The 23,288-nt window shown below is 55.9% G+C and overlaps 2 protein-coding genes across 6 annotated transcripts in view; one reads left to right on the top strand and one right to left on the bottom strand.

Annotated features, from left to right (window-relative positions):
* The first annotated feature begins 6 nt into the window (after positions 1–6).
* On the top strand, positions 7–3,807 carry MICOS13 (mitochondrial contact site and cristae organizing system subunit 13). Of its 3 annotated transcripts, none has more exons than XM_060629947.2 (4): positions 7–273; positions 999–1,176; positions 1,390–1,441; positions 3,596–3,807. In XM_060629947.2, exons 1-4 carry the CDS (start codon positions 245–247, stop codon positions 3,790–3,792), a joined length of 456 nt encoding a protein of 151 aa, XP_060485930.1. In that variant the 5' UTR covers positions 7–244; the 3' UTR covers positions 3,793–3,807. The 3 variants fall into 3 exon arrangements, with proteins under 3 accessions (XP_060485930.1, XP_060485933.1, XP_060485932.1); XM_060629950.2 differs by lacking the exon at positions 3,596–3,807 and adding an exon at positions 1,828–2,065 and having other exon boundaries at positions 999–1,107; XM_060629949.2 differs by lacking the exon at positions 3,596–3,807 and adding an exon at positions 1,828–2,065.
* Positions 3,808–6,513: 2,706 nt separating this feature from the next.
* Positions 6,514–23,288, bottom strand: part of SAFB (scaffold attachment factor B) — a 36,425-nt gene continuing 19,650 nt past the window's right edge. For 2 of the 3 annotated variants that reach the window (XM_078443524.2, XM_078443526.2), the window contains 16 exons: positions 22,420–22,447; positions 20,968–21,478; positions 20,499–20,548; positions 19,572–19,666; positions 17,705–17,854; positions 17,541–17,623; positions 17,053–17,192; positions 16,800–16,888; positions 14,262–14,368; positions 11,828–12,118; positions 10,539–10,676; positions 10,279–10,321; positions 7,852–7,967; positions 7,540–7,646; positions 7,051–7,117; positions 6,514–6,844 (listed from right to left, as the gene is read on the bottom strand). In XM_078443524.2, the coding sequence (XP_078299650.1) occupies positions 6,715–6,844; positions 7,051–7,117; positions 7,540–7,646; positions 7,852–7,967; positions 10,279–10,321; positions 10,539–10,676; positions 11,828–12,118; positions 14,262–14,368; positions 16,800–16,888; positions 17,053–17,192; positions 17,541–17,623; positions 17,705–17,854; positions 19,572–19,666; positions 20,499–20,548; positions 20,968–21,478; positions 22,420–22,447 (2,145 nt within the window). In that variant the 3' untranslated portion in view covers positions 6,514–6,714. The remainder of the gene's footprint in view (positions 6,845–7,050; positions 7,118–7,539; positions 7,647–7,851; positions 7,968–10,278; positions 10,322–10,538; positions 10,677–11,827; positions 12,119–14,261; positions 14,369–16,799; positions 16,889–17,052; positions 17,193–17,540; positions 17,624–17,704; positions 17,855–19,571; positions 19,667–20,498; positions 20,549–20,967; positions 21,479–22,419; positions 22,448–23,288) is intronic. The other variant, XM_078443525.2, reaches the window with a different exon arrangement.

Genomic DNA, 23,288 nt, shown 5'->3' with positions numbered 1-23,288 from the left:
GGGCCCTGCTGACTCCATTTCCCAGGCAGCTTTGCGGCTCCCGGGCTCTGAAGATCACACTTCTCAGAATCCTTTCGCTGTAGGGCCGCCGTCCCTCTCCGGAGTCTCCGAGCCTTCGAGCGACTTCGACTCCCGGAGGCCTTTGCGGCCGACCAGGGTGACTACGTTTCCCAGAGGCCTCTGCGGCGCCGCCACCGGAAGCGGCGAGCGAGTCGAGTGTCCTTGCGCGCGGAGCCGAGGGACCATGGTGCCCCGAGTGTGGTCGCTGATGAGGTGCGTGGGGCCGCCGGGCGGGCTCGGAGCCCCCGAAAAAGTCCCCGCCGGTGGGCACCCCCTCCGGCTTGCTCCCGACTGGATCTTCGAATTCCGTGGTGTCAGGTCCCCCATCGCCCAGATGGGGAAACTGAGGTTCAGGCGGGGAGGGGCTTCCCGAGATCTCCTGTCGCCTCCTTCCCGAGTCCCAGCGAACCCTTGCCTCCTGATTGTGTCCGAGACCCCTCGGAGCCTCAGTTGCCTCCTCTGTAAGGTGGGAATGCCGCACGCGCTGTTTCAGGAAGTTAACGCGTGCCCAGAGCGACGTATGACACAAGAAATGACCGGGGGCCCTTGGAAGCCCCTCGAGGGTTGCGCTCGGGTCGTGCCTCCCGGGGCTGGAAGACAGAAAGTCAGGGGTCTTAAGTCTTCACTATTCCGTGCTCTGTGCGGGATCACGCGTGACCCACGGTTCCTCTCCGGGACTTAGTTTCCCAGGTAAACGGGGCCGAGTAGCTCCGCTTTGCAAGGTAAATTGAGTACAACACTCAACGGGCGTAGTAGGTGTCAGGCAAGCCTCTGCGCTTCCAAAGTGCCTTCCGCTGCCTGGCTTCAGGTGTGGCGCTCCGAGGACTGTGGCAGCCCCGGGAGTCCAACTCCTCCCCAAAGTGGGCCTGGAGCCCCGAGGGTGGCCACTGGCGTCCCATGAGCTACTGAGCTGCTGTCCTTCCCTTCTCTGCCTGCAGGTTCCTCATCAAGGGCAGTGTGGCCGGGGGTGCCGTCTACCTGGTGTATGACCAGGAGCTGCTGGGGCCAAGTGACAAGAGCCAGGCTGTCCTTCAGAAGGCAGAGGAGGTAGTCCCCCCAGCCCTGTACCAGTTCAGCCAGTACGTGTGTGAGCAGACAGGTCTGAAGATACCCCAGGTACCCTGGGACTGGGAGTGAGGCTAAGGCTTGGGGGTGGGGGCCGTGGGGGGGTGTGGTGTCAGTTCTGGGGTGGCTTTTGGTCCCTGGTCCCTCCAGCCCTGCGCGGTGTTCTCTGCAGTGGGCTTTGTGCTGCTTTCCGCTGCCTCCGGAGGGGGCTGGGGCTCCTGGGCCCTCCCCTTTTCACCTGCCCCTTCTCCCCTCTCTTCCCAGCTCCCAGCCCCTCCAAAGTTTAACTTTCACATCCGCGACTCCTGGAATTCAGGTAGGCCCCGGTCCCTGGGCTTGGGGGTGGCGGCCCCTGATACCCCAGTCAGCACCCCCTGCCCCCATTTCCTGGCCATTCCTCTCCATCGTTCTCCTTCCTGCTCTGTGCACCCCCTGCAGATCTAAGAGAGGACAAGGGGTGGAGATTTCAGGGGGGTGGGAGCAAGATAGAGCCTCCGTTGAAGACAGGTCACTTTGGAGCTCACCGTGTGACTTCAGACAAGGCGAGGCCCTGCCCCATCTCTGCCTCAGTTTCCCCGTGTGGAACTGACCAGGCTGGAACTGGGGCCTCTCAAAGCCTTGCGGAGCTAGGGTTTCCGGGGGGAGCGGGGAAGCGGTGGCTGAGCCCTGTGGCTGAAGGCACTGGGCCCTCCCTCCCCACAGGCATCATTAAGGTGATGTCGGCTCTGTCGGCGGCCCCCTCCAAGGCTTGCGAGTACTCCAGGGAGGGCTGGGACTACCTGAAGGAGCGAATCAAGTAGCCTGTCAGAGGAGGCCACCTGCCCCAGCCAGGAACAGGGGCAGGGATGCCACAGAGCTGGAGACTCCAGACTGGGACTGAGACCCCACGCCAAGGGCAGCTCCCGGCCTTGCTGGCCCAATAAAGGACTTTGGAAGTGTTCCCGACCCGTGTGCTTGCCCTAGGGGCTTGGGGTGGCCCGGCTGGTGCCAGAGCGAGGGGACCTGGGCTTCTGGTGCCTAGCGGCTCGTCAGAGCTTAACTCTGACCACAGGCATTGGTTCACCCCTTTGCTGTCTGGGCCCGGCCCGCTGAGTCCCCACCCTGGTGTGGGGATTGAGAGCCGACGCTTGGCCCTGGTGCTCTGTAGGCAGTGCTCCGGGCCCAGGAATGAGCCAGTGCTGATGGCCTGCCCAGGTTGGGGGCCTCAGTTCGCGGAGGGCTGAGCCCCTGGTGGGGCGGTCTGGAGGTGGGGACTCGGCAGAGTGAGCAGAATTCATCTGTCTCCGTGGCCGGGAGCTCCTGTGGCCGCCGAATCTCCGACTGGCTCAGCTCACTGATCACCCCTGTCTAGTCTAGTCCTGGCCCTCCCTTGCCTGCTTTCCACCCTCAATCCCCCATGGTCTGGGGATTCCTGGGGACCGCAGGCTTCACGGTCATTGCAGTGGAGGGGGGCTCCCCGGCCCACAGAGGTCCTGCCTTCCCAGCGTCCCCTGCACCCCTGGGAAGCCTTTCTGCCCTGGATCAGCTGCCTGGTGACCTGAGTGTTCCTCCCCACCCGGCGGGACAAGAGGGTGGACCCTGAAAATACTCCCAGCCCCGAGGGCATCCCACCATGATGGCAGCAGGAGGAAACCTGTGCCCCAGACGGGCAATAGGGCGTGGGTTTGGGTGGGAGGCAGAGACTGGCCCGGGCTGCTCCTCCAGGAGCGGAGACCAGGCCTGGGTAATGGTGCCCTGAGCTGGGATGGGATCCCCCGTGCCTGAGAGTCGTGGGAGTTCTGTTGCTTGGTCTAATGGTCGGGCTCCCCTAGGCCCATGAGCAAGGAGAGGACAGCGGTTACACGTGAGGAAAGCAGAGACCAGAAGCCACTTCGTTTTGCAGGCCCTTCGGGGATGAGAAGCTGGCGCAGGTCCACGGGAGGTGTGGGGAGGAGTGTGGTAGTGGATGGGTGGCCTGGCCTGGTGCGTTTGGGGAGGGAGAGCCCAAAGTGACCTGCCACTCTGCTTTCCAGGAACAGTGTAGGTGGGCCCCCCGTGGCCAGTGGGCCCCTCCCATCCTGCCTGGGCCGTGGCAGGGGTAGGAGCAAGTCTAGGGCAAGGGCAGGACGAGTGGGGCCGGGGAACATCCCTGATCCTTGGGACCTCCCAGGAGGGAGCAAGCCCAGGTTCAGAGGTGAGGCCGGTAACGCACCCTGGCCTGACCCCCCCCCATCCACGGAGCCCTTCTACAGGGAAGGAAGCAGATGGGGGGCCCATCGTACAGATGGAGAAACCCGCGTGCGTGGCCGGGTCCAAGCCCTGCTCCTTCCGCCTGGAGCCCAGGTAGTAGGTAGTTAGCTTACGCCCTCCCCTGGGCACAGGATTTCCAGTTGCCTCACTCCCATGACCCAATCCTGGGCCTTTGAAAACTGGAGGGTTTGTGGGGCGCCTGGGTGACGCCGTCGGTTAAGCGTCCAACTCTCGATTTCAGCTCAGGTCACGATTTCGTGGTTCGTGAGTTCAAGCCCTACGTCGGGCTTTACGCTGACAGAGTGGAGCCTGCTTGGGATGCTCACTCTCTCTTTTTGTCTGTCTCTGCCCCTCCCCTACTCTCTCAAAATAAACTTAAAAAAAAAAAAAAAGGCCTTTGAAAACTGGAGGGTTTGTGCTCAGGGCACGCGAAGCTAGGGCTGTAGCACGTGTCACGTGAGGCTCCTTGCGTCCTCACGACCCTCCGTTACCCTCACCACCATTTCACAAGGCGAGGCAGACCCGGAGGGAGAGAGGCCTGCCAGGGCCACCCTTGCCGCGCTCTTGAACAACTCCCAGCGGAGCACATAGGAAGGGAAACCAGCCTTTGGAGGCAGGTCGTTAATGAGCCACCCTGGGAACGTGCTCGGCCCTTCCGGGGCCCCTCACCTCCATCCAGGCAGCTGAGTCCCGCAGGTCTATCGAGTTCTGGACTTTGGGCAGCGTCTCTGCCGGCTGGCATCAGTAGGGCTGGTCACGGGAGCGACTGCCGTCCCTGCGGGGCGCGCCTGTGTCAGGTGGGGAGGGGGCCGTGAAGCGGGGGCTCCGAAAAGGCGGAGGTGGCCTGGGGCGGCCTGGGTGGGCAGGAAGGGCTTGAGGAAGCACCCGGCCACCCCCACGGCTGCGCACAGCCAGGCCCAGGGCAACTGAGGAAACGGGCCGAGGCGGATGCACCTGTTAAGAGAGCGCAGAGCAAGCGGGGCTGGGTCATCTGACGGAGGAGATCCGATACCCCCAGGGCGCCGCTCCGGCTGCTCGAGGCCCCCCAGGCTCCCAGCAGCCCTGTGGGGATGGCCCACAAGGTTCCCCAAGCCTGAGGTTTCCGTCTACCCTGTTGGCCCCCCGCCAGCTTTCCCTGCTTGCCTGGATGGCTCTTGTGTTCGGGGGCACGATGGGGGCCGTCCCCCGAAACAAGCTCTGGTGTGTACCCGCAGCCTGGGCCAGGGGTCAGCCGGCTGCTGGCCCCCTGCTCACACGGACCCAGCCACCAGCCTGCAGACTGGGGCGCCATTCGTGACTCCGCCATCCCCTCGTGCAGCCAGACCCAAACTCCTCTGTCCCCTTGTATCTGTCACCAGTGCCGAGACCACCTCCCTGGTCTTCCCACCTGCCCCTTCAATCTGTTTCCCAATGTCCCAAGATCGGGTCACTGCCCTACTCAGAAACCTTCTATGGCTCCCTGCTGCCCTCCCCTCGAGCCCAGACTCCTCAAAGGGCCGTTTCCTACAACACAGCTGGTTTTCACCACAGCCCTCCTGCCACCCTTCCTCCGGACTCCTTACTCATCCTGCCCACATACAACTCGGCCTCCGCCTACTCCGGGAAGTCTGCCCTGATCCCTCCTTCCCACCCCGGGGCTGAGTCTGGGCCTCGTGACCGCCCTGTGGGTGTCCCATCATGGCACTTACCGCTCCGGGGCCGCGTCTCCCCAGCTCAGCATCTCACGTGCTTGGGACCAGCCTGGGCACCGTAGGTGTCGAGCAGCAACCCCCCTCCCCGCCCTCAAATACCCGCAGACCCTGTCTCCTCAGTCCCGACAGCCACAGGCGTCTCCAGGTGCTGCCGGGTGTCTGCCCACTGGGGACGGTCATCCCAGCTAACAACCACGGCCTCGGGAGTTTGTAGCAGTCACGTGTCCACTGTGACCAGCGACCACAGACTGAGGGGCTTGATGCAACCCATGTTGACCGCACCACAGATCAACACGAGTCTCGCTGGGCTACCATGCAGGTGTGGACGGGGCTGGCTCCTTCTGGGCGCCCCAGGGGGAGTGATCCATTTCCTGCCTTTTCGGCTTCTAGAGGCCACTGCACTCCTTGGGATGAGGGCCGCTTCGTCTCCAAAGCTGGCCGTGTCGTCTGCCGGTCTCCGGCTCCCCCGCCTCCCCACTCCCCCGTGAGGACCCTGGTGGTGGCACTGGGCCCACCCGGGTAACCCCAGGGAATTCTCCGTCTCCGGGTCCTGAACTGAATCTCATCTGCAAAGCCCCTTGGCCACGTTAGGTGCCGTATGTCCAGGTTCCAGCGATTGGCGTGGGGTCGTCTGCAGCCCCTCTGGAGAGGGGGTTCGTCTGGCCCCCCACATCTGAGGGCTTGATCTCATGTCTGTCTCCCCCTAGCTGTGGGTTGTGGGGGGACAGGAGCCCAGGCTGCCCCAATGGTTGGGCATCCCCAGGCCCGAAACAGGGCCAGACCCTACTTGGACATGTCAAAGATGGGAGCCCAGAGGGGCAACCAGCCTTGGTTGGTTCCCACAGACCAAGCGGCAGCAGGCCTCCCTCGCGCTACCGGTGTCCTACGCGGGTGGGTTGGACCTCCCATCCCAACCGGGTGGGTTGCATCCTCCCCCGGGATGCAGTTCCACTCAGGAGATCCTAGGGGGTCAAAGCCACAGGGACAGGAAGTAGAAGGTGGGTGCTGGGGAGCAGCGTATAAGGGTTTGTGTTTGGGAAGATAGAAGGTTCTGTGGATGGAGGTCAGTGGTGGTGGCACAACGGTGTGCCTACGCTATTGCCACGGGCCTGTCTACTTAAAAATGGTTAAAATGGCAAATTTCATGGGATGTGTCTTTCACCCGATTAAAAGAAAAGCACAGCGGCCTGTTGAGCCAGGGGTGGGAGGCAGGGTGCGGGGGACAGAAAGCTCTGGCGTAAATCAGAGGCCCCGGAGGAAGAGGGACAAAACGGCCCAGGCTCAGCAGGCGGCAGGTGAGCGCCACCAGCAGACTGCTTCCGGAAACCTTAACGGTCCCTTTAAATAAAGCTGCCCCCGTCCGTCCTCCTCCCTCCTTCCCCGAAGGAAGAACCATGACTAAGTAAGCAATGCCGAGTATGATTCAACTTACAAAAACACGTGAAATGAAGAGAGACGACGCTTTAAATAAAGGGTATGTGAACAGAAACACATTTATTACAAAAAAACAAAAACCAAAAAAAAAAAAAAAAAAACACAAAAAAACATTCACATTGTATTGAGCTACAATATGGCAGCAGATAAAAAAAATTATTGTACACAGTTTAAGAGAAACTCCTAACAGAACATACTCTTGTTGCCACGTGACAGAACACAGGAATCCAAGCGCTTAGTAGCGGCGAGTGAAGCGGGTGTCGTTGGGGCGGCTCCCCCGGTTCTGGCCTCCGAATCCACCCTGCATTCCGCCGCGTGGGATCACGTGGCCCCGCGAGGCCCCGCCTGGGGCGAAGCTGCCGCGCCTACGACACGACACACACGGTTCCGTGTCGTTCCCGGGTCCGAGGGGCCCGCCCCACACGCCCCCGTGTTCCGGGAGCAGCGCCTCCGGCGGGCAGAGGGAGGAGGTGGGTGGGGCGCCTCCCGGACTATTTGCACCCCGGTGGCCCAGGCGGGCCACCGTGCAGAGGGGAGAGGGCTGAGCTGGACGGGCGGCACAACACCTTACCCTGACATCCCTCCCCGGTTCATCATGTGACCTGGCCCAGAGTGCCCGGACATACTCCTTTCGCCACCTGCGAGACGAGAGATGCCGGTCACACGGTGCCTCTGCGCACCGTGGAGCGCACGTGGAGCGCAGAGGACACCGACGCGGGGCTCCCGTGACTCCAGTACCCTTCCTGAGCCACCCAGTGGACCCAGACCCCGCAGGCCCCCGCGGATCCACACGCCGGCCGTCCTTGCCGAGCGGCGGCAGAGAGGAGCTACCTGTGCCCACGTCGTCTTCCCGTGCCGGATGGCTTCTGTCCATCCCCCCTCCCTCCCCACATCCAGCCAGTAATGAGCAGGACCCCAAGGAGGGACAGCAGAGGAAGCCGTTCCCGCCCTCGAGAAGCAGGGAGACGAGCAAAGACGGGCGTAAAGCAGGTGGAGCCTGAGCCTTCCGGGTGCTCCCCCACGAAGACAGACACGTCCCCGGCTGAGAGCCAGTCCTCACCTTGCCACCTCTTGTGGTCCCTGTCTACCATGCCTCCGTCAGCAGCACCCTGCCACGCACGGTCATCCTCTATTCTTCGGCCGTGGTCCCCCCAGTCACGTCTGCCCCTTAGGAAAAGATGCCTCTGATTTGGAGTGCCCCCCCCGCGCCTTTCAGAATAGCAGGCGCCACGGGTTCCGGAAGGTGGGTTTCGCGTTCTGTGTTCCCGGTCCCCATCCTCTCTCCCTGAGCCAGGGCTCCTCAGGAACACACACCGATCCTGCCAGGGGCATGTGAGGCCCCAGCAGGTGCCGTGGGGGGTGGGACACAAACCTGGGTGGAGGAGGCAGCCCCCGGCCCTCGCTCATCCTCTTGTCAGAGCCGTATCCCCAGCCGTCCCGGGAGTCCCGCCCATGGCGCTCTGGTCCCCCGTGGCGTTCAGGGTAATGCTGGACGTGAAAGAGCCAGAACAGAAAGAAGGCTTCGGTATCAAGCTTGGATCCCAAGGCCTTGGGACCAACAAGCTGATAATGACGACGACAGTGACAGTAACTCAGAAGTACTGGCGAGCATTCTACACACGGTCGTGTGCCACAGAGGCCATTTCGGCTTGCTCAACAGCCACATCCTCAAAGTCTGTTCGCGGACAAGTGAGGAAAACTGAAGAATGTAAACAACGGAGAAAGAAACCGAGGGATGAGATCTACCCTAATCCAGAAGGAGAGACTTCAGGCACCGAAGGAGAGAAGGCGCTGGGGCCTCGTGGCCACCCTGCGCCAGGAACAGACAGACAAGCAGCGCGCCCGGGCCCGGTGCTCTAGCCCCTAGGAACCTCCAGGACAAAACGGCCACTAGGGATCCTTTCACACGCACCCCAGACCCGGTGCCTCACCGGACCGACCACCAGCCACTTGTGGCGTGGTCCGTGGAAACTGCTGGCCTGGCCCTGTTCTATGCGCCATCGGAAGGACGGAAGGGAGAGCCCTTCTAGGAGTGGCGGGTTCTCGTTCTAGGAAATGCTGTTCTCAACAAACGCTCACCACTGGCCCTTCACCCGAAGCCTGCCCTGCTTGCCGGAAGGACACCCCAAGCTTTAGGGAGCTGGTGAGGCGGCTTCGGCCCCACTGTTGCTCTCGTGATCCCACAAACCCAACCTGTAGCCCTGTGGTCTTTTGCTCCAAGATCGCATTCTAAGTGAGAAAAGCCTAGAAAGGAGTCCTGGTAATGAAGCCTCTTGGACGGATGCTCCGGCTGCCCTGTGGCCGCACGCGTCGTGCTTCCGCGCCTGCTAGGCCAGGAGCTCGCCGGGGCCGGGGCCAGCCTGCCACACGGGAGCCCTGGCCACGTGTGCTTCCGCCTCCTGCCTCCACGGGCCTCGCATTCCCAAATGTGTGCGGACACCTCCCTCGACCAAAGTGGGGGAGGTGGGGCTCAACTGTACCAGATGGACAAACACAGCACTGTTCCTTCCAGGCACAAAGCCAAAGCCGAAGTGTCCGGGCAGGACAACAGCTGCTTCAATGAGACCCTGAAGCCCCACTTCCACAAGGAACCTGCAGGACACACCAGCTTGTAAAAAAACAAAACAAAAAAAAACCCACAACAGCTCACGATCCAGACCACTTCCTTTCGACAAACGGAAATATCTACGAACAAGCAAGCTTTTCTCGGCAGCCTTCCGAAGACACCGAACCGACAGAGAACACTTTGCACAAAGCCGATCTCTAGCTCTGCCCGGTTTTTCACAGGGTAGCCACACTCTCCTGCCCACCGACCAGCTGGTGTAACGGCTCAGCAAGACCCTGAGAGCCTGTGCTGGTGTCCCCTTCTGTGTCCCATGTCACTGCCTGCATCCAGGGCAGCACCAGGGTTACTAAGGACAGCACACACAAGAGAAAACATCCTCTCAGGTTTGGGAGCGCTTCAGCCCATAGCGGCAGGAGAGAGCAGCCAGGGATTAGCAGCTGCGTGTCAGGAGCCGGGCCAACCGGTGTAGACATGGCTGTCAACCCATTTAGCCCCCACACCCTGAGCAGCGGGGAGTGAGCGCCCTCACTTCAGAGTTGGGAGACAAGTGCTCAGCACAGTGCTGACACCAGAATGCGACTCTGGTTCTGGTTCCGGAGCCTGGACATTTAACCACCGAGCCCCACTTCACCAAAGAGAACCGCCAAGAGCGGGTGTAGATTCAGTTGCTCTTCAGATTCACCTCCAAGAAGAGGAAAAAGAGGCACGCGACGACCGCTCCGGAGGTAGCAGGGGACCCGCTGGGTACGGCCAGGACTACGCAGTCCCCAGCCACGCCCTCAGGAAGCGAGGAAGGAGGGCAGACAGAGCCGCGCTCCAGCAGGGAAAGGAAACTCACGGGCAGCAATTGTGCCCCCACGCCGCCCTGACCACAACCTTCCGGAATTCCTCCCCGCACCCCCCGATATTTCAAGTAAACCCACTAAAGAGCACGATGTGGAGAAGTTCTTAATCTAAACGTTCGACAAGTATAAGAAGAAACTCCAGCATATTTTCTAACCTGTGAGTCCTGCAAAGCACGGGCCCCTGGCCTCTCATGGGCTGAGCTGTGCAGACGGTGACGATGGAGCCCTTGAGACTCACCCAAGGCTCCTTAGCCATTGATACAGATACGGCATTTAGCTACTTCGCTATTCAGAAGTGAACAGAACCTCAGCTGAGGAGGGAGACGGCATGGAGAGAGAATCGATTCCACGGCAAAATCCGTGGCTGCAACTCAAGTTTCTGACTCACCTGTCCTTCTCTTTCTCCCATCATGGATCTTGAACCTTCTCTCCTGAAAAAGGAAATTTAAATGAAAACATAAGAAGAGAAGATAGGTCGGCTAGACAACCCCCCCCCCCCCATAGAAAACATTTCCCAAACCGAACCCAGGTTATTCATAGCCTGAAGGTCTCAAAGCCTGGAAGGGCCAACCCTAGTCCTTCATCATTCAGAACGAGAGGAAAAGAGAACTTGTACAAATGGGCAGGGTCATTGGGAGCCTGGCTGACCTGTCGACAGAGTGGTCAGGGTAGCGGCCCCGGTCCCTGTGGTCAAAGTCATGGAAACGGTCCTGGCGGTTGAAATCAGAATGGTAGCGCTCATCCAGAGCGGCCCGCTTTGCTTCCGGCCAGTAGGCATCGTCTCGCCTGGAGGGGGAATAAAGAAGTGATATAATTTCTCCTTCGAGTTCATAACCTTTGCGGAGCTGGTGAACCGAACCCTCAAACTGTCCCTGGCTCCTGTCATTCCACAGAATGAGAATTAACTTTTTCGTCTTTGCTACACAAGCTGAGAGGGGCCAGTAGGGTGATGTGGGATCCGACTGAAGGACCTCCTTCTATTCTATCCAACAAGCCTCACTTGACCCTAAAGAGAAGAGCTTTGGTTTCCCTAACAGGAGGGGACGTGGGCACACCTGCACACCCGCAGGTCGCCTCCGGGAACAGCACGTGGCCTCAATCTATCAGGACAGCAAGCGAGAGTGGTGACCCCCAGCTCTCCTCAGTGCACTACCTCTTTTCCTCCAACGTGAACTTAACCCAGCAAAGACACCAGTGGGGGGACGTTGAGAGGCACCTGAAATATACTGTTGCAAAAACATGCATGACCGTAACGGACTCCCAGCGGCGGTGTTTCGCACAAAGGCATCAAAAATCCTAAAAGAGCTTGAAGGCCCTCGAAAGAAGTCCTGCTGGATATTACACGCAATCCACGCAATATCCACACAGTAGAGGGAGGAATACAAAACGTGGTTCTTCCCGAGTGGCGATGCGTGCAGAAAAGCTGGTCATATCAGTGCTGGGATTACCACCCTGGACTCCCACCAGCAAGGACTAAAACCGGGCCCGTTTTTCACTGGGGCTAGCGTTGGAGCATGCCCAAGTCATGTCGGTATGTCCAGGGAATTAAAGTTAATATTACTGGAAACGAGCCACAACACGTGGCTACGATGACAAAACCTACACGGAGGCCTGAAGAAGTTTCTTCCGGGCGCGGGTCACCCCCCCTTCCGCACCTGACTCGCATGTGGCCCCGGGCTGAAGAACTCCCTTCCCTCGGGGGTTCTGTGCTAGGACTTGAACGTGAGGCTTTCTTAGGCGCTGCTCTACCCACTTCCCCACTGACCCCTAACGATCTCAGGTGCCCGACGAACAGCACGACGTCAAATCGAGCCGTAGCCCGTACGCGTGCGGCCTCTGAAACGAGAATCTCGCGGAAGCGCGACGTGGGGGACCCTCGCCCGATCCTAAAGGCCACAGGTCGCCTCGGGGCGGCGGCTAAGGGCAGCTAGGCTCACCGGCCGTCCACGTCGTAGGGCCTCCGCACCGCGGGCCGCCGCTCCTGCTCGTAGCGCAGCTCCTGCTGGCGCCGCAGCTCCTCGCGCTCGCGGTGGATGCGCTCCTGCTCCCGCCGGCGCTCGTGCTCCACGTGCATGCGCTCGCGCTCCAGCCGCTCCCGCTCCATGCGCTCGCGCTCCAGGCGGTGGCGGTGGAAGGCCAGCCTCTCGCGGGCGATCTCCAGCCGCTCGCGCTCCTCGCGCTCCCACTGCGCCTGCATGCGCTGCTCCCACTCGCTGCGCTCGCGCACCCTGCGGGAGAGCAGCTGCTGGAGGGGCCGCGGTGCCGGAGGCGTCACCCGGCCCGGCCACGGCTCCCGCCCGCCCGGAGCGCGGACCGGCCCCCGGGAGCCCGGCCAGGGCGTCGGTGCGGGGGCGGCAGCCCCGGGGTGCCGGCACGGGCTCCGCCGCCGGCTCGGTGCCCCCCAGTTCGGTCCCCGAGCGGCGGGAATCAGAGCAGAGAGGCACGGGCACATAGGGGCTCCGCCAGGATAGGAGCTGAACCTCACTTCCCGAAACCTCGTCTGCAGATCAAGCATCTGATTCCACGAAACAGTCCATTAAAAAGAAGAAACAGAACACACTTGCCACGGGAAATTAAGTCTCGGTCAGGACCTCTTGTCCCTAAATGAGCTTCAGTCACCCCGGGACGGGGCGAGTGCACTAGAATTGAAATCCTGACGATGTTTGTAAACTCAGATGAGTTTACCGACAGGCAGCCCGAGGTGGCCGAGCGAAGGGCCGGGGAGCCCGCCCAGCCCGAGGGCGCGGCCAGCTCTGCTCTTGTTAGGGACGCCGGCTACACCCCAGCGCATTTCCTGCCAGTCCCTGTACGTGTGACACGGAAGACAGTGGCCACGTTGTCCCCATTCCACCCGTTGCTACGCCTTTACAGACACCTACTTATACCGGCAGAAACGCATACTCTTGCCTCACTGCCGGGTTTTGGACGAGAATGGCTACAGCCTCCTTGATTAATGCGACATGTCCAGGCCCTCCCACATCCACCTTTACAGGTCGAGGGCAAGGGTTCAGGAAAGGCCCCGTGGAGCGGACAGGCCACGGTTTATACAAGCAGCACCCAGAGGCAGACCTTTTGATGGTCTCCTTTCACAAGCTCACCATCGGAGGCTTTCTCATGCACAAGTTCCTCTAGGGCAGGTCTGGAGAAGTGGCACTTCTAGGTCTGGGGCACCAGAATCCCTCTCCAGGGGCCGCGCCCCCGTCCCCCACACTGGAATAGGCACACAGTGCACCCAACCAAACCGGCAGAAGCAAAAACTGGTCTCGCGGCTCTTTTCTTTTTTTTTTTTTTTTTTTCGCGGCTCTTTTCATGCGCGCTCCCGGTGCCCAGTGAAGCCTCCCTTCGTCCTGAGTCCTGCGGCACCTGACCCGTCCCTTCTGTCAACTCGCTCCTGTCGGTTTCCTAGCAGGTTTTTTTTGCCTCCTTGCATTTACTTCACATCACGTTTATTCCCATCCCTCGTGGATCTTTCACGTACAGACAGAAGTTACATTTCCTCTCGGCCAACCTCTCCTTCCGGCCCCCGACTCTTGAACACACCAACTTCCGCTGTATACGGCTGTTGTCAGCTTTCGTGTTTGTGTTCTGTCACCAGCTGACGGGGACTGTTTTGCCACTGACGGGAGCTGCAGACCCAGAGGGCCGACCGAAGGGATAGCCAAGGGACTTGAAGCTATTAAAGGATGGGAGAGCCCATCCTTTTGTCCCTGGTGAGAAACGTCACTACTGACGTATGAAGTCCCCACATGCGAATGGGTCAGCTCTGTGGCCCTACGTCACTTCAACACAAGGGCCCTTTGTCCGGCGCCCGTCCCTGCGCAGCAGGAAGCTGTGAGTGCACGCACCCCAGAAAGGCCGTGCCTCGCACCCTCTACTCATTCTTACTCTGCCAGTTTTACGAGCGCTGTTTATTTTTTCAACTATAGTTTAAGAATTGTTTCTTTGTAGGAAAACTGTCATACGGTGTGTTCAGTACTGCTTGTGTTTAGTTTTTAAAATTTCTGGAGACTTTTTCTTTAGCTATTTTAAGGATGGGGACATCTCTGCTCTCTCCCTGCGTGTGTCCCACTGTTTCTCTCCCTTCCGACCGCTCTGGGGGCACACCGGGTGCGTGAACCAGCACTGCTAGGCATTTCAACTCCCTGCCGTTACCTCCCAGAATCATCAAGAGATGGGCCTATCTGCATGAGAAGATCATTTGAAAATAACCGCAGGATGAAAGAGCACAGCAAGTTTACTGAAGGCCAAAGGAGCAACTAGGTTTAAAGCAATATCCCACCCACAGGGGGCTCTGAAAATATGCCCCCATGACATGGTCTGACTAGTCCAGAGACAGAAGCAAACCAGGAACACTGCTGGACACGGACTCACCTCCGGGACTCAGAGTCTCTCGACTTCCGAGGCTCTTTGACTTTATCAAAAGACACAACAGACCGCTTCTCTCTGCTGGCCGATTTGCGATCCTGGCTCTTAGAAACCTGGTTCACCAAAAAATATGCACAAGGTAGAAATGACAACAGGAAGAATCAGGCGAGTCCACATCCAAGCATCCAACACGAAAATTGGAAATGAACGTTAACATTTAATGGGACAACCAGTTAACAGGGTGTTCCCTCCTAAGAAACTTCATGTTTTCCTGACCATACTTAAAAATCAAAACGTCATCACCATGCCAAAATATCCAACGAGAATTTTCAACAGGGTCAAAATAGAAATATTATCTCCCTAAACCTTTTTATACGATGAAAGCCAATTTTTAAAAAAATGTATTTACTTATTTTAAGAAAGAGGGAATGAAAGCAGGGGACGGGCAGAGAGAGAGAGAGGGAGACAGAAAATCCCAAACAGGGGCTCGATTTCACAAACTGTGAGGTCATGACCTGAGCCAAAACCAAGAGTCAGACGCTCAACCAACTAAGCCACCCAGGTGCCCCAAAACCAATTTTTTTAATACTTGGTCTTCTGCATCTAAAATAAACTCCTTGGAGGGATGCCTGGGTGGCTCAGTCGGCTGAGCGTCCGACTTCGGCTCAGGTCATGATCTCACGGTCTGTGAGTTCGAGCCCCGCGTCGGGTTCTGTGCTGACAGCTCAGAGCCTGGAGCCTGCTTCAGATTCTGTGTCTCCTCTCTCTGACCCTCCCCCATTCATGCTCTATCAAAAATAAGTAAACGTTAAAAAAAAAAATTAAAATAAACTCCTTGGAGCGCCTGGGTGGCTCAGTCGGTTAAGCGTCCGACTTCAGCTCAGGTCATGATCTCACGGTTCATGGGTTGGAGCCCCGCGTTGGGCCCTGTGCTGACAGCTCGGAGCCTGGAGCTGCTCTGGATTCTGTGTCTCCCTCTCTCTCTGCCCCTCCCCAGCTTGCACTCGGTTTCTCTCTCTCTCTCTCAAAAATAAATAAAACATTGAAAAAATAACAACATAAACTAAACTCCTTACTCTCAACTCTTTACTCCTGTTCTTTTCCTTCCTAACTAAACATGCAGTGAGTGCCCAACCATGGCTACCTCTAGTATAGCAGAAGATTCCTGATTTGTGTGACTGCGTTATCTTTACGAGATCTACCCATCTTAGCCCTGGGACTCATACTTCCATTTTGCCATTTTCCACTCATTTTACATAAAATAACCGTAAAAGCGGTCACATGTATTATAACATGTGCACAAACAAGCATGCTGGAAGTTTGCAGAACTGGAACACTGGCTTGCAACAGCTAAAACGATTTGCCATCTCGCAGCACAGGGTACCATGGCAGGCCCGAGGCTGGCGCCTGGGAACCTGGCATTCAGAGTGTCTCCAGCTGACAGTCCCAGGGTGGTCACTGTGCCTAGACTGTGCCCACTGTGGTTTCTGCTCAACACCTGCTTTCCTCTTCGAAGTCACGAATTTTGGTATATATCTAGCAGACCGTCTAGGTAACCAGCCCCCAAATAACAACCTTGGGTGCTGACACTAACAGGCTAACGGGCTTCCCTGGGCAAGAGCATAGGCCACACGAAGGGGAGAGCACGAGGGACCCTGCACAAGTCCTCTCTGGACTCTGTCTGTGTCTTTTCCCCCATGACTGGGCTGTGTATCCTTACCGCACCACTGTAGGCAATCTTAGCTGTGAGGACCATCACAGGCCAAGCCCCGTGGTCCTGAGGGTGAATGGTGAACGTGGGTGGTCTTGAGGACCCTGACCCCATATCTATCCAAGTTGCAAGACCCAAAAATTGAAGTTAGGGACACTGACAGCTGCCTAAGCCCTCACAGCAGGCAGAGTGAAATGGTAAGGACCCAAGACAGGTACTTTGTGAATTGTGTTCTCCGGGGCATCTGCGTGGAGAAAGAATACGGGACCGAGCCCAAGTGGAGATCCAACTCAGAAGGGCATGAAACCCCAGCTGGGTTACATAGGAGTTTAGGAATGTGTGATGGAGAGCTGCCACCACTTTCAAGGGAAACCATGAAAATGGCCAGCTACATGTGGATTCGGGTGGGGGAAGCCAACTATTCCCATGTTTTAATTTTATAAGACAGTGCTCTAACTCTAAAGTCATGGCGCCTTCACATTTGAACTTTAAAATTAGCTTTAGGTAGTAAGAAAACAAAAATTCTCATCAGAACAAAGTTATGCGCAAACAAAAGCTTTTAAACTCTTTCCGTTTTGGGGGGGCAACTGGGTGGATCAGTCACCGGAAATCAAGCGTCCGACTCTTGATTTTCACTCAGGTTACGATCTCATGTTTTGCAAGTTCGAGCCCTGTGTCAGGCTCTGTGATGACAGGACGGAGTGTGCTTGTGATTCTCTGTCTCTCCCCTGCTCTCACTCTCTCAACATAAACTTTAAGAATAAAAAAATAAAAAAATAAATAAGTGAAATAAGAGAAACACTAAATACCCTAGTTAGAAAATTGATACTCACTCTCTCTTTGGATCCTGAAGTCTTGACACTAATAACAGGCACCCCTTTAGATTTATCCATCACTACGGTCCGCTCGGTTCCTCGACTTCCTACAGAAGAAAGGAGTTGTGTAATGGAAGAAACAGAAAACTCCCAGATTCGAAAAAAAGGATTTCTCTCTATGGAAAAGAAATCTAGCATGCACTGCTAACAGCAAACCGCAAACCACACCAGCCAGGAACAGAGCATAGGGTGGCATCACCAGTGACAGTACCTGATTTTGTGGTTCGAGATCGCTCTGAGGGACCAGGTTTCTGATCATCTTGATCTTTACTCTTTTCTCCGCTTACATCTTCACCCTTCTTAGTGTCCTCTTTTCTATCAGCTTTATCTTCCCTCTTGAGGTTCGCAGATCTATAAATGACAACCCAGAACAGACGCACGTTACGTCCAACATTTAGGCAGCAAAGCAGCCACGACGAGACTCTTGCCGTGAGCGCCACGTGACCAGGAGGCTGCCTGGGCGTCAGCGGGACGAGGCCCGACAAGGGGAGCCGCCTGCTCTCCCCAAGCACCCTTGGAAGAGGGGCTGAAGGAAGGAATCCTCTCAGGGAGCTACTGAAGGTGAACCCCCTCCACCAAACGTTCGTATAAACTAAAGGGGGGGGGAGGCCTTGCGGTCTCCCTGTCTGTGGAAAACGTGCAGGATGCGAAACGTAGAAAGGCCATCTTGTCCACAGTTCCCTCAGAGAAGAGCGGTACCTGTCACTGGTGCTGGACTTCTCCTTCTTCCCCTCACCCTCTCTCTTCTCAGAAGTTTTCTTCCCAGTTGGTTCATTTTTCGCCTGAGAAAAAGAATCAAGTGCAAGTATTACCTTATTTCCTAAAAGGGTCACATCCCGGTAAGAAAACCGGAGATCACTTACTTTTTCCACGGAGATCATCTTCCCGTGGAGCTCTGTTTTGTGCAGGTGGTTAATGCATTTTGTGGCCTCTTCTGCTGTGGACATTGTAACAAAGCCATAGCAGCGAGCTCCAGGACTCCGGGCATTTGTCACAACCTTAGCGCCCACCACCTCAAAGGAAAGCACACGAACGGGACTCAGACACAAAGCCCCCACTCACAGACCCCCAACACCCGCCGCGTGAAACGCACAGGACATCCCCGTTCGCGCTGCTTTCCTCTGATGCAGGAGTCCCGGCACCTGCCCTGGAATGAGGACTGTGGGCGACGCCCCATCACCCAGTGCCTGACAAGTGGCACATGACAACCAGGGAGGATGACGCTACTGCCTCACTGGGACGACTCTGCGGATCTGCCCCACTTCCGGCCGTTCCCTCTGGGGATCAGACCTCAGCCGTCATTCCGTTAGCCGTGTGGGCAGTGAAGCAGGAAGACAGATGTGCACGTGGAGACTGACGTAAGGACGCTAAACCCATCTTACTCCGAGCGATGACAAAATTCGGTAGGAGAGGTTTCTGGCACCAGAGGCACGTCTTTGCACACTACTTACTTCTCCCAGTGACCCTGGCAAGTTAAGGTCAGGCACTCTGGCTCAGGGGACGTCCCACATAAGCCAGTATTCACACTCATTATGCCACACGGACACTCAGACCCAAGAGAGTTTCCGAGTGGGCTGTCCCTACTCAAGGGCATTAAGCTGAGAACGAACCCAAGACACTGCAGGCTCCAAGGTGACATGTCCCTGCTGAGAGTACCCATCTGGGCCACAGGGGAATCGTGAAAGAGGCCCACCACGCATTACCGAGGCCCAGGGAATCATTAGTTATTTCTACAACCCCATCGTATTTAATTTCACTCTTTTTGGTTCCCAGACATCGATAACCAAAGCAAATACTATTGGTTTTCTCCACTATAAATTGTTGAATCCTTACTATAAACAGAGGCCTGTGCTTAAGTCTCACTTTGGCTTGCCCCAAAAGCTACCCCTGAGAAAATGAGCCCTGGATGCAGCAGTTTATTTAGGAGGTGAATCTAGAAAGCACATGGGGAGGTGGTGAAAAAGAGAAGGGAAGAGAGCTAACGCAGGTACTCTAAATCAAACACGAACCGCAGCCGGCCTGGAGGGGTGGGGGAGGCGGGTGCCTCTATCCATCATGGCCACCGCTCTTGGGCTGAGCGAGGAGGGGAATCAGGCAGAGGAGAAGTGGCCCGGCTGTGGGTGAAAGCAGGCGGGCTGAGGGACACGGGCCGGGGCACCAGCAGCTCTGCAACAGCTACACACGCCATCTGAAGGAGCCAGCACCTCTGAGGGCCCTCAAGCAGACGGGAGCTCACACAGGGGAAATGACGTGCTCCCGGCCACTCGACTGTGAGCAGCAGAGCTGGGCCCACAGCTGCCCAGACCAGTCAGACCCTAAAGGCCCTGTTTACAACCCCTTTCTACAGCTTCCCTCCAGTTCCACAGTGACCACCATCTCGCAGAAGTGCTGACAGCACCTCCCCGCCCTGCCCTTTGCCACCACTGCTGAAGTTGAAGACTCAACACCACAGGAACAGATTTAGAAAATCCTCTAAAATTTACGTGGTGGCTTTGGGGCCCGGGAAAAGGGAGAAACAATACGGAGCAGGCGTGGGCTCTGGGAGCTTCCACCTCTCTCACCGCGAGCAGTGGAGGGACAGACCCGCCACAGGCTGTGAGCAAACATGAGCCAAAGAACGGCACGGTGTCGTTCAAAGCAGTCCCCGAGAGGGGACAATCATCTGCATGTAGAGGCCGTACCACATTGGCTTAAAAACATTTTCTCTCCTCGATGACCCCTTGGTCTTACCTTCCCGTATTTGCTGAAAAGATTCTTCAAATCTGTGGCTCTGGTGGTAGAAGAGAGTCCGCTAACCCAGAAATTTCTACCACAACTGCTACGACCTATTTCAAAAGAAGAGTCTGGTCAAAACCACCACACTCACGAGATCCTGAGTCTTAAAGACTAGTCATTCCAAACCAGACACTTCCCCACTTCTCCCAGATGCCAGCACAACCCAAGCCGGCTAAGACAGGAGGGCCTGCCGCGTCCTCACACAACGCTGGGAAACGCACACCGGGTCTACCAGGGTGGTGAGCAAAGCCACTTTAGCAGCAGCGAACCAGGGGCTATCAGGACCGTGGGAGGTTGGTTCACATAGAAAGTCCCCAATGGCACTAGGCAGCCCGGTGGAATGGCTTCTGCCCATAGAAGAGCTGCTATCAGGATGAACCCAATCCAGATGCTTCTCCTTCTTGTCATATATACCTTCCCACCTATGCCTCATCTGGATTTCTTCTAGACTGCTAAGAAGGAGTCCGAACCAACAAAACGTCGTCTCCGTTAGCGATTTTAATAGAGAGCGAAGCTGTTGATAAACCTGAAGTACCAGATAACCCCACGATAACTGAAGTCAGAACATTTATTCCCATTTACAAGTATCACTGAGGCTAAGGAAGTCTGCAAATCAGAGGGCCAGTCAGGATCGATGAGCTCAAAGTGCTCCCTCGAAAACAAGTGTCTGCTTCAAATTGACAGGTTAACTCTGAGGACCTGGCCTGCCCTCTATAACCCAGAACCTGCAGATGAGTAGCAGAGGAGGGGAGAAAGGCTTCATGAGAGGCCCCAAAGCACATCTGGGAAAGAAACACCATATGCAACGAACCGGAAGCAGATACCCCACTGCTGCCAAGGCCCAACATGCTCCAGGAGACTGGGGTCGCCCCGGTGACCTACCCTTTTCCTCTTTGGAAAGCCTTTTTGTATCCGAGTCATCTTCGACAGAACTAGAGACAAAAGATAATGTCACTCCAGAAGGCAGCAGCAGAGAGGAAACAAACTCAAAATTATAAAACACGTGCTGAGGTTGCATACCTACCCGAAATTTAGTTCTGAAAAAATGATACCCCGACAAACTTGTATTGGAAATCTGACCTAACCATAAGATTTCAGACCCATAGGAGTTAATTAATTCTGCTGGGCTAAAGATAATTAGGAAGAATTAAAGAAAACAACCATGATAGGTTGAGAAAAGAAAAAAGATTATGTAATCAGTTTAAAATAAAGAGAAATAAAACATCGTTTAGAAGTAAACTACAATTGCATCAGTCTGGCTGGCCAATTGCAGAAAAAACAGCTTATGTGTGTCATTAAATGACCAATGAAAAGGAGATAGCGTCTGGTCTAAAACTGAGAAAAAACAAACCTCATTTTCTGATCAGCGCCCTCACTGGCTGAGGACTCTTTAGGAGCCGGAGGGACTTCATTACAAGCTTCAAAAGCAAACTTCTTCACGTCTTCTTTGCTATCTCTGGGGTCTGGGCTTGAGGCTTCCTGGGGCGCTTCCGCGACCTCCTCGCTAGAGGCTTCCGTGTGCTCTGAGGCTTTACTACTCTGCTCAACTGGCTTCTCTAGCCCTACAGGCTCACAGTCCGTCCGCGCGCCATCGCCCGGCTGCTCCACGGGCTCCCTTTTCACTACCGCTAACAGGGTGTCTGCCCTGCTCGCCTGAGCTCGTGCTGTTGACTCGCTGGCCAAATCTAAGTCACCCTCCTCCGGATGGGCGCTGCCAAAAAGGTCCTCTTCCTCCGCAAGCTTTCTGTCTGGCCCCACGCTACTTGTATCCTGTGCAAAGGGCTGCTCCAGCTCGGAACCTTCTTCTTTTACTGGCTCAGATTTACAAGTTTCCCCCAAAATGTCGAGTATTTTCTCATTTTCTACGGATTTAACAGGAATAGAATGGCACAAGGTTTAATTACCAGGGAAATAAAGCAATCACAAATGCGGAACCGGCACGGCTGCCACGCTAACACGAAGAGAACCGCTAGCTACACAGAGATTGGAAAACCCGCGGGTACACAAAGTTACACTGGTTACACTACCTGCGCTCCAACCGACTGCTACAGTAAGCCGCTACGCTACATGGAAGAGAAAAGCATCCCAGAGATTTAACCCCCAAAACCTTCTGGCTGATTCTTGACAGTCTTCATTCTGTCGTCGTTTACATAGAACTCTTCCAAATTTAGCTTCCAAAGTCCAAGTTGCTTAACTGAATGTATCACCATTCACTGAACAGCTCAATTTCCAAATTTCTTTGAATTTCTTTTAACAGAACAGTCCAACATGAAAACCAGAATCTCTTCCATCGGTGATCTGAGATATTTGCAGTCCAGAAAGTGAACGGTATTTGTTTGGAATTCTCATGAAGAAACTCTTTCCTCTTCTGGAATCCAGTTATGTCTCAATGTTTTAAAACGCATCTCCCTACAACTACCTGCACTGCCTGAATTAAAAACCACAAAGTTAAGACACTGCCCAATATCACAAGATCTGTTTTGTGGGGTGCAGAGGTTATTAGCTCTTGAGAGGCATGCAAACTCTTTCTACATGTTTAAATGCCGTTTATGTTTAAAAAGGCATGAGATAGTCTCATCTCACCAATACAGTTTGTAAAATGAGAAGTCAGCCACTTTCACAGATCTGGTGATATGGCTGGGTTTCCAATCTCTATGATCCTGGTATGTTCTGGATCGTAAACCTTTAGAACAATGTATACTACAGTAAGGCAACTTTTTAAAATTAAAGAATTTAAATTAGAGAAGGTGGAAAGCTAGAATGGTTCCAAACCCCCGCTGGTAAGTTTTTCATTTAACAGTACCTGGCTCCAAGGATGGCTCTTCAATTTCCTGCAACAAAAAACATAAATAAGATTGTGCCAGATGAACGCAATCTAGTTCATTTTACGCTAAAAACTAACTAAAAGGGGGATTTCTGAAGTACATACTAGGAAACTCACAACTGCACCAGGTGGAGAACCTGCTCGCGCATTCAGGAAAGAGCCTGCCCTCAGACACGCCACCTCCCTCCCCTCCCCTCCGCCCCAAGCTCCCCATTGCAGGCTACTCTCCAGGGGCCTGGGCCCTGGTTGCGGATACTGTTTCTTTTGCCTTGTTTCCCCAGCACCTGGCAATCGTATCATTTTCAGTGGTGATGACATCATCACGGGCTTGTCGGTCCCCCTAGACTGAACTCTTAAAAGCCAAGAGAGCGGTGTTTTTGTCTACTTGTGGCGTGTAACAGAATGCCTGACATTTCACTCAACGTAGCGCTAATTTCTAAAAATTCAGAAGCGTGAGGGAACATAGGTACAGGTGGTTGGACCTCTGTTCTTAGTTCACATGGTCCTACTACCTCACCTCTGCCTGCCTGTCAGTTGAGTGCTGTCCAGCATTACACGCTACTCCCGCCCCCCCCCCCCCCAGCTTTTCCAACCAGCGTTGCCACGGGGCCCCCTCCAATCCGTAAATATCCTCCAAACCCTTCCCAGAGAGCCCTGTCCGTCCAGACCATGGCCACTCCTCACCTACAACAGCATCTGGTCTCACTCTCCCTTCCCCATATGCCTGCACTTTACCGCCATGGTGAGCATATGGTTCCTCGTGGCCTAAAGCCTTCAGCGATGGCCCCCACACCCTCTCTCCCCCAGCAGGCCGTGTCCCCGCCCCACCCCCAGGCGAGGCCTACACC

This window comes from Panthera onca, chromosome A2, assembly GCF_046562875.1.
Source record: "Panthera onca isolate mPanOnc1 chromosome A2, mPanOnc1 haplotype 2, whole genome shotgun sequence".
In the NCBI taxonomy this organism is placed as follows: Eukaryota; Metazoa; Chordata; class Mammalia; order Carnivora; family Felidae; genus Panthera; species Panthera onca.
Note: the sequence above shows the minus strand (reverse complement) of the source record. Positions and strands in the feature narration are given on the sequence as shown.

Coding starts and splice junctions, on each gene's coding strand:
- MICOS13 (XM_060629947.2), top strand. CDS start 245: ATGGTGCCCCGAGTGTGGTCGCTGATGAG. Junction 274..998: donor CGAGTGTGGTCGCTGATGAG/GTGCGTGGGGCC, acceptor CTCTGCCTGCAG/GTTCCTCATCAAGGGCAGTG. Junction 1,442..3,595: donor CCGCGACTCCTGGAATTCAG/GTAGGCCCCGGT, acceptor TCTCGATTTCAG/CTCAGGTCACGATTTCGTGG.